The 19,329-nt window shown below is 49.7% G+C and overlaps 2 protein-coding genes across 5 annotated transcripts in view; both read right to left on the reverse strand.

Moving 5' to 3' along the window:
• The window catches only part of LOC129656299 (bone morphogenetic protein 8A-like), a 38,486-nt gene extending 35,320 nt beyond the window's left edge, over positions 1 to 3,166 (reverse strand). The window contains exon 1 of the mRNA XM_055587011.1: positions 2,830 to 3,166. Within this exon, the coding sequence (XP_055442986.1) occupies positions 2,830 to 3,166 (337 nt within the window). The remainder of the gene's footprint in view (positions 1 to 2,829) is intronic.
• Positions 3,167 to 8,329: 5,163 nt separating this feature from the next.
• Positions 8,330 to 19,329, reverse strand: part of MACF1 (microtubule actin crosslinking factor 1) — a 320,564-nt gene continuing 309,564 nt past the window's right edge. For 3 of the 4 annotated variants that reach the window (XM_055586319.1, XM_055586318.1, XM_055586320.1), the window contains exons 98-101: positions 14,100 to 14,311; positions 13,463 to 13,573; positions 10,583 to 10,712; positions 8,330 to 9,798 (exon numbers count right to left, since the gene is read on the reverse strand). In XM_055586319.1, the coding sequence (XP_055442294.1) occupies positions 9,542 to 9,798; positions 10,583 to 10,712; positions 13,463 to 13,573; positions 14,100 to 14,311 (710 nt within the window). In that variant the 3' untranslated portion in view covers positions 8,330 to 9,541. The remainder of the gene's footprint in view (positions 9,799 to 10,582; positions 10,713 to 13,462; positions 13,574 to 14,099; positions 14,312 to 19,329) is intronic. The other variant, XM_055586321.1, reaches the window with a different exon arrangement.

A 19,329-nucleotide genomic window follows, 5' to 3' on the forward strand; every position in this document is an offset into this window, starting at 1 on the left:
GTCCCGGCCCCATCACTACATTCTGGCCAATGGGAGCCAAGAGTCCACAGGGAGAGACTGACAGGCAGGCCATGCAGGGCCCGGCTCTGACCGCAGCCCTGGCCCCCAGTACAGGCTCCAGCAGTCACACCTCCAGTAGGCCCCTGAAGTGTCTGCTTGGACAGAGGCCCAACCCCTGGATGGGAGCCTTTAAGAGGCCCAGGCCTCTAGGTCCTACAGGTGCTGCTGATGGTCAAGGCCCAGCAAGCCCCAGGCCTGGCCTCTCAGGAGCCAGTGAGGCCAGCAGCAGAGGGGAGCTGGAGACCACAGGTGTGGGAGCCTCGGCGTGGGCGCTGACGCCACAGCGACTCTGCTGTTAGACTCCAGGGTGGTTCAGGGCCTGGGGCCGGGGCCTCCAAAGGAGGAAACAACGCTGGTAGCTGCCTAATGCCCACATCAGCCCACATAATTACCAGTTAAACTGCTCCAACTGAAGAAGTTTTACTAGTGCAATTAGTACATCAGAATAAAGAAAGAAGGCCCTCTGACAGCTGGCTGGACCTGCCCACACACCAGGCCTCCCCTGAACAAAGATCGGCTTGTTAATCCACAGCATCAGAAGTCTTAGATCTCCATGGAAGCACACAGAGGTGGCGTGGGAAGAAACGAATTTAGAATCTTTAGCCTCAATGACGTCATGGATATGCTGTGTGACCCTGGGTTGGTTATTTAACTTCTCTGAGCCCATGGAATGAGGTTGGTAAAACAGCTTCACAAGTTGCTACATTTATAGGCCTATGGTAGTTCAAGTCTTTGTTTTTATTAAAAAACTGGTAGGAACACCTTTGGATGGCTTTAAAAATCTGTTTCTGGGTCTCGTGTGTCTATAAGACAGGTGGGACATTTCCACACATCCACACCAAGGCTGAGCAGCAGCTGAGAGAGGCTGGGGTCAGCACTGACCAGGGCTGGGTTCCCCCTAAAAAGGAGCTGACTTTCTGCTCTATCAACCTATCTCACAACAACTCTGAGGACAGACTGTGAGGAGCCCCATTTTACAAGGAGAGCTCTGAGGCTCAGAGAGGGCAGGGACTTCCCTGGGACCACACAGCAGAGGCAGGAGGGGAACCAGGTCCTGAGCTCAGGGTGCTGCTCACTCACAGCAGCAGCTCCCACCAGAGGCATGTACCCCTTGCCCCGGGGGGTGCTGGGGAGAGAGGGACCTGGGCTAGGTGGTGACTCACACATGGAGGGCTCCCATGGGGGCATTTTCAGGGGGGCTGTATCCACAGCTCTTCTTGGTCCTGTGCCCGGAGTCAGCTTGTCCCCAGCACAGAGCTCCAGCCTCAGTTCCACATATGGATGGCTCTGTCCCCACCCCACCTCTGACCAGGGAGGCGGCATCTAGAACCCACCAGCCCAAGTCCTGAGCTGGCACTGGGATCTCAGCAGAGGTTAACAGCTGCCTCCTGTGGCTCACTCTCCCACTTGAACCCGTCACCAGCTGTGGTTTAGGGGGACAGGCCTCCCAGATTGTCCCCTCTTCTTGCCCTACTGGTAGGAAGCAAATGGCCGAAGACTCACAAAACCTGCTGTCACTCTGACCCCTGGGTCCCTCTGCTGAAACCCCTCTGACAGCTCTTTCCACCATGAAAGCCTGCCCCCTTGACACAGAACTGTCACCTCCTTGAGCCCAGGATGGAGGGCCAAACAACCTGGGCCTGTCCCGGCTCAGCCACACAGAGGTCACGTTGTCCTGAGCAAGACACCGCCTCTCTGAGCCTCACTGTCCTCATCTGGGAGATGGGGATGAATACCATGTCTGCCAACAGGGTTGCTGGGGGGTTACAAGGTGAAGGGAGGCTGGTGGTCCTGGCCAGGGGCCTCTCCCTGCTCTGGGTCCCACAGCTCTCCCCACCTGGGCCTGAGCTATGGTCCTTGGTCCCCAGGTCTAGCCTGGTATCTGCCGCAGCCTAGATCCATGCCCCTCACTGGCCTCAGGCAGGAAGCAAAGCTGATGGGAGACCTATGTTCATGAATGTAGATTAAAGAGAGTTTAGTTATGGACAACGTGATCTTTGAGAACTTTAAGGGTAAATGGTTTCATGCTTTGGAGTATAATTTCTGCAGAGAAGAAAAGCTGGGCTTTGCCTGGGAGAACAAAGAGGGTTCAAACTGCCCATCAGGTCATTCACTGGGGCTGGACACTCATTCCATGACAAGCCAAGTCCCAGATGCCAGCCCAGGGTGACAAGACCACAGTCCCTGCCCCACTGAGCTCAGTCCACGCCTTCCCCTCTCCTTCCCTGCCCCTCTAGGTGACCCAGGCAAGAGGCTGCTCAGTGTGGGCTCAGGACATCTGGGTCCTCACCTCAACCCTGGTGCTTTGATGACGTGTCCAGGGTTTTTCACACTGAACTTTGTCCTGCTCTTCATACCGCCCTTATCACAGGGACAGCATCACAGCCTCTGTTTACTCATCTGTCTCGCCAGGACCAGACTGTCTTCCTGGCACTACCCGCGTCCACCTAACACTACAGGATCTTACCGTCGGGGGTGTTCGGGGGGCGGGTGAAGGCACACGCCTCGGGGACTCACATTCCTCGTCCGTCCCTGTCGGTCCAGCAGCTCACCGACCCCCACATCCCTAAGACTTCGCTGCCCGGAGCCGGGCAGGTTTTCCTCCCGCAGGTCCTTGTCCACGACAAGGTGATTCCCCGCCCCCAGCAGGCGCTCCCCCTGCGCGGGGTGGCGCACACGCCCCTGCCGCTCGCGCTCAGCCCCGGTAGGGCCGTTCAGCCCGCCGCCTTCTCTCGGGGTCGCCGCCGCCCGCCTGGGGCCCGCGCTCACCCATGTTGACGAAGCTCATGACCAGGTCTGCGCGGCCCAGGCGCCGCTCGGGGGCCCCGCCGTCCTCGTCGTCGTCGCCGGCCACGGCGCGGTACAGGTCGAGCATGAAGAGCGGCGCGGACGCCGGCAGCAGGGCGGCGGCGGGGGGCGCGCGGGGCCGGGGCCGCCTGGGCAGCCCGAGCACCGCCAGGATCTCGCGCTGCAAGTCGCGGCGCTCGCGCGGGCCCAGACGGCGCTGCGGGCAGCCGAGCGGGGGGCGCGGGCCGGGGACGCCGCCGCCGCTCAGCGCGCACAGCGCCAGGCCCAGCAGCCAGAGCGGCCCGGGGCGCGCGGCCATGGCGGGACCCGGCGGCCTCACCGCGCGCGCATCTACTCCCAGCGGGGCCCGGATCGGGGCCGCCCCGACGGCGCGCGGCGGGCCTGGCTTGGGGCCGGTGGGACGGGTCGTGGGTCGCCCGCGAGCGCGGCGCGGTCCCTAGAGCTCCCGGACCGTCGGCTGCTGCCGCACCGCCTCGGGCAGGAGCTCCTCTGGGAACCAGGGACGGTCGGCTAGTCTGTCCGTTCCGCTGCTCCCGACAGTCCGGCTGCTGCCGAAGCCGCTCAGTTTAGAGGCGCAGGGAGAGCTGCCGTCGGGTTCGGGGAGGTGTGGACCGAGTTTGTACCGCTCCGAGGGGCCCCGGCCGCCTCTCCCTGTCCAGCTGGGAGCCGTCGGCTCCCGCCCCCCCCGGACCCGACCAATGGGGGCGCAGGGGCGGGGACAAGGCTCTGGGAAGGGGCTCTGCGTGGCTGGCGATGGAGACTGAGATACGACTCGGTGTAGGTGATACGGCGAGAAATCTGCAGTCTTGCTGTCTGGGGCCAGCTGTTGTCCTGGACTCCCCTTCCCTTGCTGGCTGCGCTGTCGGGAGGGCGCGGGGACTGGGCCTGGGGACCCAGTGTAGAAGCACGGTCGGGGAGATCAGATCCTGCGCTCCCGCGGAGGCGTGTCCTTCCTTGATCGCCCTGTCGGAGCCGGATCCCAACTCTTCGTCTGGCCCACGAAGTGACCCGGCAGTCCTGCCTGGTGCGTGGGGTGTCGCCCCAGGACCCGAGACGCCTCAGTCGGGTCTAGAGGTGGAGGGGTTCGCGGGTACCAGCCAAGTCTAGAGAATGGGTCGCATCCCTCTGGCAGCAGCATCCCGGCCCGAGTTTCTCGCCACTGCAGCTGCTGGCCGGCCTCCCGGCGTCTTCCCCGCAGTCCCCTTGTGTGAGCCTTTGGGGGCTCCTTCCGGGACATCTGACACCTGTCGTGTCACTGCTCCTGGCGCTCCCACCCACCTGGCTCCTGCGCGCTCTCGGTCGGCGCCTCTGGCCGGCCTTCCCAGCAGCTCCAGCAGCCGCGCTGTCATCGCCAGGTTTGCTGTGCGCCCTCTGGACCCCGGTGCGGGTCTAGCCGCGCGCGGGATATGCCTCCCGCAGGTCAAGGAACTCTGGCGTCCTTCCTGATCTTTTGCATCTTAATTGTCACGGCTCTCAGCGGTTTGAGACAGGGCTCCTCGATTGACTAGCTCCGCATAGCTCAGTCGGTAAAGAATTTTCCTGCAGTGCAGGAGACCTGGGTTCGATTCCTGAGTTGGGAAGATACCCTGCAGAAGGAAATGGCAACCCACTCCAGTATTCTTGCCTGGAGAATCCCATGGATAGAGCAGCCTGGCAGGCTACAATCCATGGGATCCCAAGAGTTGGACACGACTTAGTGACTAAACCACCACCACCATTCTGCACAGACCCTTCCCTAGGCACTAATCTCACTTCGTTTTTTCATTTATGGTTAAGGAGCTGCACTGAGAGGAATAGACACGTAAACTGAGCTCCAAAAGCTGGAATGAACTGGTTAGGAGTGGAGTATTTCAAGGTAGAAGCAATAGCTTGTGTGAAGGCCGCGACTCCAAAGAGCATCACGATAGCTGGTGACAGTTAGCACTGTTCGTGCACCAGCCACGTTCTGTGTCATTTCTTTCCGGCTCACACCTTGTTATAGGGGAGTTGCACCCCCCATTCCCCACCTCACTTAACAGATGAGGAGCCAGAGGCACCCAGGGGTTAAGGGACTTCCCTCAAGTCACTCAACAGTGGAGCTGGGTCGGAGTAGGTGAGCACATGCAAGCGAGCTCAGTGAAGCCTGGAGAGACTGGGGGGCAAGTGACCAGGTGAGGACTCTGCATAGCAGATGGTTATGGCACCCCAATGTGGGTTAAAGATAAAACTTCAAAATAAATGTATGATTTATCCAATAAAATTCAGATTTCCCCAAGATCACATCAAACTTAAAAATATATCAAATCTTAAATCCAGTCACTTGCTGGTGTCTTATGCCTAGTCTTCCTTTTACCCAACAGGTAAATCTCTACAACACTGCTAAACCCAGTAAGAATGTTTCAGACTAGCCATTCAAAGTGCCCAGGACCTGACCAGAGGCTGGATGTAGAGGGGACTTACGGATTGGAGGGAGCATGGACTCAGGACCTACAGCTGGAGACAGGTACAGTAATGTGAGGGGCCAAGACAACAATGATCCTCTAATAGAGGTGAGATGGAGGGCTGTTATGGTGAATCCACAAGGCTTGGTGACTCTGCATGCACAGGCAGGGGACAGAGTCGAGGGTGTCCCCTTGTCAGACTTAGTCAGGGCCTCTGAAACCTCCTGCCCTCTTCCTTGTCCCTATGTTCCTGGGCTTCCCTCTGCATTTCCTCTTTGAGTCACTGGGGGCCTCAGATCTAGCCTGTAATTCTCCCATTGTGTACTGTATAATACTGGTCTCCCAGCAAGACTGCAAGCAGCCCTAGTGCTGGTCTGATTCTTGTAATAGAAATTATCTCCATTTAGGATGAGTGGAGATGGCTGTGCTCTTGAAACGATACCCTCACATTCCCATAAACCACTGGGAGCTGATCTGCACTGTGCCGAGCCAGAGATGAAGCTGCCCAGCTCCCTGCCCTCCAGTGGCCCTCAGGGGTCACGAGTGAACAGTCTTTTTGAAGGCAGAATGGAGGCTGTTCTCTAACAGAGGGGCCAGCGAAGTGTCTGGAAGGGCAGAAAAAGTGGGGACAGGTGATCTGTGAGTGGGATCGTGAAACTCCTGAACTTGAGGGGAACTGACATGGGGAAGGTTTCTTGCAGAGTTCAGTTCAGTCCAGTTGCTCAGTCGTGTCTCTCTGTGACCCCATGGACTGCAGCACGCCAGACTTCTCTGTCCATCACCAACTCCCGTTTACTCAAACTCATCCATTGAATTGGTGATGCCATCCAACCATCTCATCCTCTGTTGTCCCCTTCTCCTCCTGCCTTCAGTCTTGCCCAGCATCAGGGTCTTTTCCAATGAGTCAGCTCTTCACATCAGGTGGCCAAAGTATTGGAGCTTCAGCTTTAGCATCAGTCCTTCCAATGAATACTCAGGACTGATTTCCTTTAGGATGGACTGGTTGGATCTCCTTGCAGTCCCAAGGACTCTCAAGAGTCTTCTCCAACCCCACAGTTCAAAAGCATCAGTTCTTCGGTGCTCAGCTTTCTTTATGGCCCAACTCTCACATCCATACATGACTACTGGTAAAACCATAGCCTTGACTAGACGGACCTTTGTTGACAAAGTAATGTCTCTGCTTTTGAATATGCTGTCTAGGTTGGTCATAACTTTTCTTCCCAGGAGCAACTGTCTTTTAGTTTCATGGCTGTGGTCACCATCTGCAGTGAGCCCCCCAAAATAAAGTCTGTCACTGTTTCCATTGTTTCCCCATCTACTTGCCATGAAGTGATGGGACTGGATGCCATGATCTTAGTTTTCTGAATGTTGAGTTTTAAGCCAAGCTTTTCACTCTTTCACTTTCATCAAGAGGCTCTTTTGCTTTTGTTTACTTTCTGCCACAAGGGTCATCTGCCTATCTGAGGTTATTGATATTTCTCCCGGTAATCTTGATTCCAGCTTGTGCTTCATCCAGTCCAACATTTCTCATGATGTACTCTGCATAGAAGTTAAATAAGCAGGGTGATGATATACAGCCTTGACGTACTCCTTTTCCTATTTAGAACCAGTCTGTTGTTCCATGTCCAGAGTTGGGTCAAACAAGGGCTTCCCCAGCCACTTGGCAACTTTGTGATCTTGGGCAAGTCACTGAACCTCTCTCAGGCTGTCCCTCATCTGTAAGTGAGGCTCATAATTGTAGGATTATGATGTGAATTATGTAATAATGTACACAGAGCCTTAGCACAGAGATGGCACACAGCAAGCACTCAACACGTTAGCTGTTGTTATTCAAGGCTCCAGAACCTGCCCTCCTCTATCCTAGCAGACACCGAGTCTGCGTTACTTGTTTAGCACTTGTGTCACAGACTGCAGTTGTAACCCCTTTCCTGTTATCCCTAAATTTTCCACATGGTCTTGCACACAGGTGTTTATTGAATGGAAATGCACTTTCTGCAGAGTGCACCCTAGCTGAACTTTGTTTCCAAGACTGAGAGAAACCCTGAATTCCTTGGTAAGAAAAACAAGTGACTGTGGTCCAGATTCTGAGAAAGTGGAGATCAAGCTCCTCCCAGCATGCTTCTGCAGCTAGGAAGTCTAGAGGGGTAAGCCGATTTTGAGTGAAAACACCTTCCTACAAAGTTCCAACAGTCTGAAGTTAAACTTGATTCCACAGAGAACAGAGTAAGTACGCTCTTGCTTCAGAATCTGTCAGGCTGCACATTCCTTTTTTTGGGATATTTGGCCTCAAACAGCTCTGGCAATCCTGTGTCCTTCTTACTGAATTCCCGTATCACATGGGGAGTGTGACCCAATGAGCAAGGATGCAGGTGGATGAGGTTGAATCCCTCTTACCTCTAAAGTTCTCTAGTTATTTCCTAGTCTAACTCCTGTGTCAGAGTTACTTAATATTTGGCTGTTCTAATTAAAAGCCAACGAGGGGCTGAAGGGAAAAGAACTGGCAGGCTCGGATAGGAAGCCAAGGACTAGATTCAAGGTCCACTTCTGCCGTTTATTTATTATGTGATCTCGGGAAAATTACCTTCTTCCCACTTTCCCATTTGTTTCTCTGTCTATAAAACAAAGGAGCTAGATTTGATGACCACTTTTGTTTCTACCTCTGAAATCCTATTTATTTTACCATTTAACCAGAAATTTCAGCATACTGTGGGAAACTGGCCCATATTCTGAAGCTCTAAGGGAAGGCCTGTGATTTCTACAACAGAAATCTTCTTACATACTGGTTATTTGTTTAATGATGTAAGTGAGGTAGATAGCCCTACAGATTTACATTAATAACCGTCTATTTCTTTGTTCCCTTGTTAAATGAAATTAATGAGAATAAGATATACAAGGAAAAAATTATTAATGAGCTCCATAATTTATCCAAGATATCTGGATTTGAATAATACACTGAAGTACCTAAAACATAATCATTCCCCAGAGTAATATGTTATATATAAGGTAATGGTTGAGAAAAAAAAGGCAGGAAATACAAAATATTTGTTACTGCAAGCAATTTTAATACAAAAGTGTGTCTTGTTTTTAAACAGTTCATTGGTAGAGCTTCAGTTTCTGCCTCAATTAAAACCAATTGAGATAATCACACAGCAACATGGTCGGAGCTGAAGAGGAACAGCAGCTAAAAATCAGGAGCCCCAGACAGCCCCTCTTCATGGTCACTTGGTCAGTTGACTTTATTACGCACAAAAAAAGACGGAAGCAAACGGGACTTGTTAACAAGTGTGCTGGTGAACTCCTTTAAAGGATGAGCGAGTGTTTTGTTTTAGGTCCACATTTTCAGAATAGGCTCGTGGAATTCATTCCTCAGTTTGTGGGAAGTTGATCGACCATTTTAAATAAATAGCAAAAAATGCAGATAAACAAACTGTAATTCACGATGCCACCAGGGAGTCTCCCTTTGCTGACGGCCTGGGTCCCAGTGAGCACAGGAGTTATTAGCGGCCAGGTTGGATAGGAAGTTATGAACCAGGACTCTTAAAAACCCCCAATGTTCTGACGTTTTCTGAACAGTTACGTTTACCCCTGAATTCTAGCAGCTATTTGTCCTTTAAACACCCAGTACTGAGACAGTATTCAAAGACAGTATTGCAATGAACTCCTTTTGCTGTATCATGTGCAAACATTACCTAGATGAGGTTCCCTCTCTTCAGCTAAAATCACACAACATTAAAAACAATGGAAAAAGCAATCAGAAGTGCCCTCCCCTCGGTTCTCACTAATTGAGGTGTCTGTGATTTACAAAAAAAGAGTTCCTAAACACTGCAGGATTCTTATTTTTTTTTTTAATATAATTTATCTTGCTGAGATAGCAAGTCAAGTTTATAAAGAAGATGCATTTAGGAATAATCCTAAAAGATAAAGCAGGTTTACAACCCTGCACCGCGCAGAAACCCTATTTAGAGGCTTTTTTTTTTTTAATACACATTTGCATCTTGACCTTTTTGCTTGTTCTCAAATATTTCATTTCTGGGCCCCATCCATTACAGGGTTACCAGGAGGCAAATTTTATCTACATAAATATTCACATGAAAATAGTAACTTACAAAAAGAAAAAAAAATAAGGCAGCTTCATAACACAATTATTCTTTTACACTTTTAACAATATAACTTCTCCCATTCAGAATAAATATACACCCAATGCATGGAGCAGGATTCAAAGTGGAGAGAGGCTTGGGGGTGCTTGTACAGTGTTATCGCTTGGGGACCGGAGTCCTGGGGGAGGCAGTGGTGGTCTTCTTGGACATGGTGGGGATTTTGGAAGGCTTGTTGAGCCCCCTCCTGGAGCTGCCCTGGCCCCCTGCGGCACTGCTCTCTGAAGTGTCTGAACACGCAGACTGTGTCTCTAAAAGGTCAAAGTCAGAGGCATCGCTTCCTCGACGGCTGCTGGCTCGACTCCCGGCCCGACTGCCAGCTCGACTCCCAGGGCGACTGGCTGACTTTTTAGGGTCTGGAATTTAAGAATAAAGTGGCAGACTTAATAGAGACAGCACTGGTGGGTGGGTGGGGTGGGTGGAGGGCATGGTGGCGGTGGTGTGGAGAACAAAAGAACCGGAGGCCAGGGTTCTGATCCTAGTACCACCTGACGTGCTGAGTGACCGTGGGCAAACCAGAGTCTTTCTGATTCTCGGTTCTCTCACCTACACAGAAGTTGCCGAAGCCTTTTCTGACTTTGGGCTTCTACCTGAGAAGCGTCCTGAGGAACAGGAAGCAGCTTCTATCAGCAGCGCCGTCACCTCACACGCCCCCATGGCGGAGTGGAGCGGGGCTGCCCTGGGCCCCCGCTCGGAGGAGAGAGCCGCATGGGTGGACTAAGAATGGGGGGCAGGAGGGCCGGCAAACAGCAGCAAGTGGAAGCCAAAGCCCTAGGTTCCCAGGAGCAACGTCCACAGGTGAGCAGACGTGATCCTCCCCTGACTCTCAGCTCCGAGCCAACATAAATACGGTGTGTTAGGAAGGCCCGGCTCTAGGAGGCCCTTTCCCCCTCTCACATTCTCCCCCGTACAATCGTTTCTGATGGCGAACAGGTGCTGTGGCTTGGGCTGTGGGAGCGCCTGCTCTCGGGAGGCAAGGTTTGAGCCAGCTGTCCTCTGGGCACCGCACCTGTGTTTCTCTGCATCTCTGCTCCTCAGGGAGGAGTGAAGCGCTGCGGGGAGCCTGCTGTTTCCAGATTCCCAGCCTGGCCATGCCCTCGCCCCTACGCCCAGTGCAGAAGAGCTGGGGCAGGCCCTTACCTGCCCGGTTGGTTCTGGCACCCGTGGACGCCGGGGAAGAGCTGTTGCTGGTATCGCCAGCAAGCGATGTTCGACTTGAGTGAAAGGCGGGTGTGGGTCGTTTCAACTTGCTGCCTGTTGATGGAATAACCTTAAAAAAAAAAAAAGGTCATATTTACTTGGTGAAATTGTTGACAGAAATTCCACTTTACAAGGTTTACTTAAGCCCTCCTCATTTTCTAAAAAACTGAAAAGCTAGTTAAAAGTCCAGGAAAACAATGATTTATTTTGAAAGTATGCTAGGTCATGAATTTGGAGCATTTCCAAAATAAAGCCTTCATGCGCCAATTAAAGGTTTTAAAATGTCTTCCAATGCCTTTTATCTTACTGACAAATTTCTACTAGAAAAAAAAAATCCTCAAATGCTAAGATTACAATAGTCAGAACAAACAGAAATATGATAAATGAGTAAAGGTAAGAAATCCAAATACTCCAAAGTATCAAAGTTTTGGGGTTGGAGAAGGCAATGGCACCCCACTCCAGTACTCTTGCTGGAAAATCCCATGGACGGAGGACCCTGGTGGGCCACAGTCCATGGGGTCGCTAAGAGTCGGACACGACTGAGCGACTTCAATTTCACTTTTCACTTTCATGCACTGGAGAAGGAAATGGCAACCCACTCCAGTGTTCTTGCCTGGAGAATCCCAGGGACGGGGGAGCCTGGTGGGCTGCCATCTATGGGGTTGCACAGAGTTGGACACGACTGAAGCAACTTAGCAGCAGCAGCAGCATGTGACATATGAGTTCTAACCCCAAACTGTTAACATGGAGATCCAAATATTACTCCAGTCCCTATCATAGAGATGCAGTAAATTCACTGAAGTAGATCTATTTCTTCACTGGTAGAATGAAGATTAAATTACTTGACTGATCAAATAAACGATTAGGAGAAGCACACGAGAGTGGGGCTGTGGTATGAGGAACAAGCCTCTGAACGGCCTGGGACCAGAAGGGCCTGGGTCTGGACTTAACATACACTGGCACGCGTGCCTCCACTTCTCACCCTGGAGACCAGGGAAGGAGCCTGCCTCTCTGAAGCCCACTGCCACACACTGCCTTTTGTGCAGTCCACTGCAGCCACTGGCCTGCTGCTGGCCCTTCAACAGCCCAGGAAGGCTCCCTGTTCGCTGCCTGAGATCTCCCAGGTTAAAGCAGAAACTCCAGAAAAGCAGGGACTTACTTTGCTCCCTGTCACACCCTAGGCACCTAATACTACATCTGGCACAGACGAGGGGCTCAATATAAACTTGTTGAGTGAATAAGTCACATGCAGAAGCACTTCCCAAACTGGCAAAGAGCTGGCTAGATGTATTTTATCATTACTGATGCTGGTAGTAGCTCCATTTACCATCTGAGTGTATATATATACTTTTTTAAAGAATTTGGAGAGAAAATATTTTAAATCTATTTTGGGTATCACTCATGCCACAGCTCTTCTAATTTTTCTTTGAAATCAATCATGTAAATTGTTTTCCAGGACTTTTAAGATGTTTATACAAAGAAAAGAGTAAAGCAACCCATTTTGTTGTGTTTCTTTTTTCTTTATAAAGAAAGAGCAAAAGCGACAGAGGGATTCACATTCCAGCACAAACCCTCCTGGCCCACACAGGAGGAAGAGCACCAGTTTCAGAAGCTACTGCTGCTGGGCAGACGTGGCCCCAGAGATGCTGGGCTGGGAGTCTACGCCAGGACAGTGTGCAGAATACCAGTAGTTAAGAGAAGTTGAAACCTTGAAATAAAAGGAAACCAAAGGTAAAACCTTAAGACAGAAAAGGTGATCTACCAGAATCCTATGAGAATTGGCACTTCATAATTAAAACTTTAAAAATTCTAGAACTTTTGAGACTTTCATGAAACTGGAGCCACTAAAGAAGAAAAAGCAGGATAGGCAAGTTGAATCATGGGGATTTAGTGTCAGTGGGTCCCCAGATCACGTTCTAAGCCAGATGTATTTCTGAACTGAAGCGGGATGAAACCCAGAGAAGCGAGTCCATTGTGGACACTGGCTTCTTGTACCTCCTGTTTACACTGGTTGAAGCTTTACACGACTAAACACAGTGCCACGTTTTGAGGCACAAGAACCCAGTGTTTCCCGGCGGGAGCTAGAGTGCCAGTTGTACCGCTATCAGACAAGCTGCTCGTCCACATTTTATTTCTGAAACGCTGCTCTTCCAAAAGCACTTGGGCATTTTAATGACGGCCCTTGAACATGCTGCGCTGCTGGCATGTGTATTCAAATCAAGGCTATCGAAACCCAAGTGCCTGGGCCAAGGGACTCAGAAACTAAAACCCGAGCCTCAGAGCAGTGTCCACAAATGCTGTGCTTGGCTGAAGGAGGCAGCGCCCAAGCCTCGGACCAGTGTGGCAACACCAACCACCCCCAGAATATGACTCCGGGCAGGAGGCTGCCAGCCACTCTTCTGTCCTAAGCAAAGGTAGACACTGTTGAACATGCGCTGTCGTTGAATTTCAAGTGTTCATAACTCGTTTGTGTCAGATACGACGACGTCTGGAGACTCCAAGAGGCCTGATTATAAACAATATTGATAAATCACCATGAATGACCACTGTTTACCACCCTGAGCAAGTTATCATTCTAAGGACTGTTGGGAAGTTGTTACACAATCCAGTCTCAGGCATCTCTTATTTATCTCCAATTTTGGTGAATCCGAGTTAGAAACCCCTGAAAGACAATGGACGGGATGAATCAGCTGTGAAAGCAAACACCACAAAGATGGAAAAGAGCACGGACTCGTGTCAGGAGGAAGAGCTGGTCAGGTTCTCGGCATGAGCGAGGGCCTGGTCTTGCCTGTGTCCTTAGTCAGCAAAGCCATACTCTACCTCGGGGCTGGGCAGCTGGAGGTCAGGGTAGTGGCTGCCCCTGACAGGGGTGCCAGCTCTACTGTTTACCAGCCAGGGTTTGTCATAACAGCGAGAGAACTGAAGCGGAGTCTGTGAAACGGAAATCCAAAGGCAAGGACGGGAACAATTGAAAGTGGAACACAAAAGGAGCAAATTGGGAACATAAAATAAATAAATAATAAATAGAAGACACTAAATTTTAAAGAAACAGGAAATAAAATAAAATGTGCATCAGTCCAACGGGGTGAAAGGGGCCAAGGCAGAAAGGCAGTAGCATTCTTCATCTACAACCCATCATCACAACGAACTTCTCTCTTACTTAGCTCCAGCTGCACAGACAGTGCCTGGATTTTCAAGATCAGTAACTCTGGATGGGTTCAAACTCAAAATGGGAATAGGTGGAAAGAAGCGCTTTGGACCTAACGACTCAATTCCTATTTAAACGTCCTTTGCGGCCATGTTAAGGGTCCAGATCTGTGTACCACTAGGGCCCGGCCAGCCTGGTCTATTGTCTGCAAGTCCCTCTCCTCACTGGAGTCTTTCAGAGGCTACACTGAGCGATGGCCCGTGCAGAGCTGGGAGCGGGGCAGGAGGTCATACCCGAGGCTGTACGTACCTTGGTGCCACTGGCTGGGGTGGCTGGAGAAGACGGCATGGACGTACAGCTGTGGTTACTCTGACTAGCACTTGAGCTGGAGCGAGTAGGGGAGGCTGTGCGGGAAGATGGTTTGGACCTTCGACCCCGGGACCGGAAAGGGGTCATGCCCTGGGATGCCCCCTCAGGGAGGATGAATTTCTCTCTAAGTTCGATGTTAGTTCTACCTCGTGCTAGAAAAGGGAATAAACACACACACACACAGGGAGAGTCAACCTTGAGAAAGTATATCTTTGGTGGTCACACAGCTGCTTGACCCCATGAAAACAGTTATATAATTGATAGGTTTAGTACCATCTGTGGCTTCTTTTAAAATAGAGATAAATTCCTGATTTATCAGCCTTGTCATGATTCTTACCCACAGCAGACACATTAACTAATACCCTTGGTTTGCTGTAATAAAGAACTCTCTGTGTGCCAAGCACCGTCCCATGCTGCAGTCACGATCTTGCCTTGCCACTGTCCCCTGGGGTCAAGAGAAAGCAGATGCAGCAGTCCACAAACCTCCGAGGTTAAATCAAAACCCCTCTTTTCTCTCTCACAGGACATGTGTACTTTTTGCTCAACTCTTGCAGGACACACAGTAATGAAACAGTATAGAAAAACAGATCACTGAGATTGACATCATCTAGACAAGGGTCCCCAACCTCTGGGCCACAGACCGGTACCTCCTATTAGACCAGGAGCGGCATTCAATTAGAAATAAAGGGCACAATGAACGTTATGTACTTGAATCATCCAGAACCTACCCCTCCCCTGGTTCTGTGGAAAAACTGTCTTCCCTGAAACTGGTCCCTGGTGACAAAAAGGTTGGGGACCACTGATCTAGACTCTTGTACTTGAATTCAGTTGGTAATAATCCTAAAGAAAGGGGTTCAGGAACTCGGGACAGTAAAAACATCTGGGCTGAACTGTTAAGAAGCAAACATGTGGGAGGAGAGAGAGAAAGAGATCAAGACCATGCACAGAACTTGCCAGTGAGAAACCATTCGGTCAAAAGCTAAAAGCCACGAGAAGCTGAGGGCAGACCTGTGGGGGGAGAGGGACGCCGGCCGGAGAGCCTGGGAACACAGCAGTGCTTCCCGGGGCCACCGGACCAGAACCCCGCGTTTGGATTCGGTCGGAAGATAACAAGTACCGCCAACACACACGTTAACTGCGAAAGACATTATGAATTTAAAAGAAACAATTCCTCTGCAACGTGTTCTTAAGTCACTCCTCACTGAAAGGTGTTAATTCTGTGATCACCTTCTGTCTCCTTATTCACCCCCAAGCTGCTCCCTGTTTAAGATGGGTCTAAACGAACTGGACTGTTAGTAAAGCCTGGGAAAAGGGAACCATCATAGACAAACTATTCACCATTCTCCCCTATATTAGATGTTTTACTTTGGCCAGAAACTGCAAGTTTAGAAGATTTCAGGTAATGGTACACATTCCTCTCTCCTGCCCAGTCCCACAAGTCCTCAAGAAATTTGAGGAATCTTGGTGGAATTAGACTTTAAATCAGGTTGCACAAGGCTTCATAAGCAGAGTGGTTTAAATTTCTAAGTCAAATCCAAATTTTTTCAATATGTGAAGTTGACATAACATATCAGAATATCAGCTTAAAAGGGCTAACCTGGATATCAAAACCTCTGAGTTACAGTCCAGGCTCTTTCCAGCTGTGATCCCTCCTGCCTGGGGCTCTGTTTCCTCAGCCTCCCTACAGGTGATCACTCAGGTTGACTGATGTCTAAGGGTCCTTCTTGTCTGACGGTGTAGCATTCCTGGAATGCTAACCTGTTTCCTTCCTTCTCAGGCCCCAATAGAACATGCCCTTCAAGGTTCATTCCTGGGCCCCCTTTCCTTACTCATCCTTTTTCCAAACTCCAGCACTTCCCTCAGTGTCTAAACTCATGATTCTTAAAGAGAATTTCCTTCAGCACTAACCTGGGTACTTAATAACATTCTGTGTTGCTAAATACTTATTTTATCTTATGTTTGTTAACGTGCCCAGCACAACGGCGGACGCACAGCAAGTGCTGAAGGAACACTGACAAACGGAAATCGTTACTCAACTGAGGACCGCGACGCCTCCGAGGAGCTGTTTATGACCCTAGGCCAGGCAGAACTTCAGACGTGTGGTTTAAACCTATGAGACTTAACAGTTCACTGAGCTCACTCTCCAGAAACCACCACAGTGACACAAGAGGAAGACTTTGAAATGGCATCACTGATGAGGGCAATTACATGTTAAATACAATAATGTAATGATAACATGTGCCCCATGCACTCTGCAGTTTACAGCGCATGATCACGTGTAAATACTATGCTTGACTCTTCTCGGTAGCCAGTCAGCATCCCCATGTCACGGAAAACTGCAACAGTCAGAGGCTGAGGGCAGGGAAAACTATGCAAGAACTGGAACCAGAATCCTCATCTTCCGCCCGAGCTGCTCTCTGCCCACCCCCAGCTCCCTGCATCATCAGCTACACGAGCTCATCCCACTCTGGGCTCCATGCCCCTCTAACAACCCCCCTCCCCGGGGCAATCACTGGCAAGGGTCACAGACCACTTCTGCCTCAGGGGATGCTTTTAAATTGTAGAAAGGTTGAAATCTACAGAAAACTACAAAGAATTAAAATTGCTTAACCTTAGGGGGACAATACTATTGAACTGTTAGTATCTTTATTCCTCTGCACAACTTTGTGTGTATGTATGTCCATATATAAAAAATGCAGAAACATCAGAAACATTCCTCCATGCTTGATGTATCTGACATAACTTCAGCTAGCTGCAAAGTACTATTTCATCATATTGAAATGAGTTTATTTCACCAACCCTGTGTTGTGTTTGTTCATAATTTTTAACACACTGTATACAATGCTGTGAAAAAAGTTTTTGTGCCCATCCATGATGACTCCCTTAAGGTAAGTCTTTACAAGTGGATTTGCTGGGGAGAAAGGATGCACACTCAAGGTTTTTGGTACTTGTCAACTGATCTACAGCTTCCCCAGTGGCCCAGTGGTAAAGAATCTGCCTGCCAAGCAGGAAATGTGGGTTTGATCCCTGGGTTGGGAAGATTCCCTGGAGAAGGAAATGGCAACCCACTCCAGTATTCTTGCCTGGGAAATTCTATGGACAGAGGAGCCTGGTGGGTTATATATATAGTCCATGGGGTCACAAAGAATCAGACATGACTTAGCAACTAAATAGCAACTGCTCTAAAAAACTTTACACATAGTGTACACTCTCAAAAATAATGTTATGAATATATTCCATTTACCTCACTCTGGCCAGTGCTCTCTGTATTGACAGAGTATGTGTGCACTCATGTGTATCAGCTGAACACAGGTAAAGACCAGATAAATCTGACAGGTAAAAACTCTTCTCTGCTGCTGTCGTTTGCAAGTGGGGGAGTTACTATTTTCCTCTTGAAACACTCTCCCTTGGCTTCTAAGACCCCTGCTTGTCTCCTCCAGCAGAGTACCCCATCCCACTCCCTTCTTCAATGCGGATGTCCCCCTGGTTCTGTCCACAGTCCTGTTCTCCCTCTTAGACTTTCAACCCGGGGAGGAGCTTATCCACCTGAGACTTTAGCACCATCATCAGGTCCTGCCTGCCTCTCAGTTACACCCCCAGTGCAGACCTTCTCCTGGATGCCTTGTCTCAATACTGATTAGACATGACTGAAGCAGAAACCTGGCTGTTGACGTAGGCCCCTGCCTCACGATGGCAGTTCAGTCTACTATTGACTCCACCTTCTAATTCTTCTTCAATCCCCTCAGACTTCCGGCACACCTCAAACTTATGTGGTTCACGGAGCATCTCCCCAACCCTGGACCACTGTAACAGGCTTCCAAATGGTCTCTGTGTTTCTCATTTCAACCCCATCCCTCCCTCACTCCTCATTCCCCAGACTGAATTTCTAAATAGCAATCTGATCTCTGTAAACAGTGTAAAAGCCTTCCATGGTCTTTCATTGCTTACAGCAGCATTTCCCAAACTGAGGCTTCTGAGGGGTTTCCTATGAAGAGAAGTTTAGTCAACACTGGATTCTACATTTTTTTTTCCCCCTCTCTCTCTAGGAGAGCCCTAATGCAATCAGCATTTTATAAACTCTGAAAAGTCCTGCAGTAAAGAAACCTGCTTACTTATAAATGCATTTGACCATGCCTTGTTTTTTTAAAAAGATCATATCTTGGGGCCCAGACCCCAAAGGCAGTCATTTCAAGTTCAGTTTTTCAACCACCAGAGAGATCATCATTTTTCTAAGAGACTACTGCTAGCCACTGATTTTGGCTGCAACATGCCTGTTAGTTAGAGTTCGCTTCCACTGTTTAACGGGCCGAGTTTTGGTATGCGGAGGTGAAGAGTTCTGTGGATTTAACGGGCCGAGTTTTGGTATGCGGAGGTGAGGAGTTCTGTGGATTTAACGGGCAGAGTTTTGGTATGCGGAGGTGAAGAGTTCTGTGGATGGGAGCTTGTGGATTGTCACGCTAGTGCAACAGTGTGAACGTGCTACTGACCTGTACGCCTAAAAATGGTCGGGATGGTAAGTTACATGTATTTCACCATATAATTTGTCTAATGCTCAGAAACATTCACGGACCCCTAGGGTAAATGTGCACGTATTCATTATCTCCATCCAAACATGATTGCCTTTGCCGCGGCTCAATTCAGAAAGTCAAATCTCCAATTCTGGCAGTACCAGGAACCTACTGAGTTGACTACTTTAACCTTTACATTTGGCTAAAGAAATGTGCAGGCTGAGATAGCTTTCATCATCTTAAACAGCTATGTAAAGGCAGATAACACAATTACGCAACATTAGTATTATATCATAAATTTTGTACTGTCCACAGAATAACATTCTCTGTGGTACAGCCAAGTAAATGCAACCCAAATGAATAAAAAGTCCACCAAAGTGGAGATTCAAGAAGCCACAGTAATCCTCACAGAATCCTAGGCAGCTTCTCATTGTGACGTTCATGCCCTTCCAAGTCACCTATTACATCTGCCTGGGCCCTTAAGTGTTTCTTTATTAGCACAACTTTTATTTGCTGAGATGTAGCTCATCCTGTCCTTCATGGTAGAGTTATGATATCTAAGCCTAACAGGAGTTCTGGACTCTACAGCCAATGGAATCAGGATGAGGGCACCCTTGGGAGGGCATAGGGGTAAGCCTTACCTTGTCTGCTCCAAGAGATGC

The sequence above is a fragment of the Bubalus kerabau genome, chromosome 6 (genome assembly GCF_029407905.1).
Source record: "Bubalus kerabau isolate K-KA32 ecotype Philippines breed swamp buffalo chromosome 6, PCC_UOA_SB_1v2, whole genome shotgun sequence".
Taxonomy (NCBI): domain Eukaryota; kingdom Metazoa; phylum Chordata; class Mammalia; order Artiodactyla; family Bovidae; genus Bubalus; species Bubalus kerabau.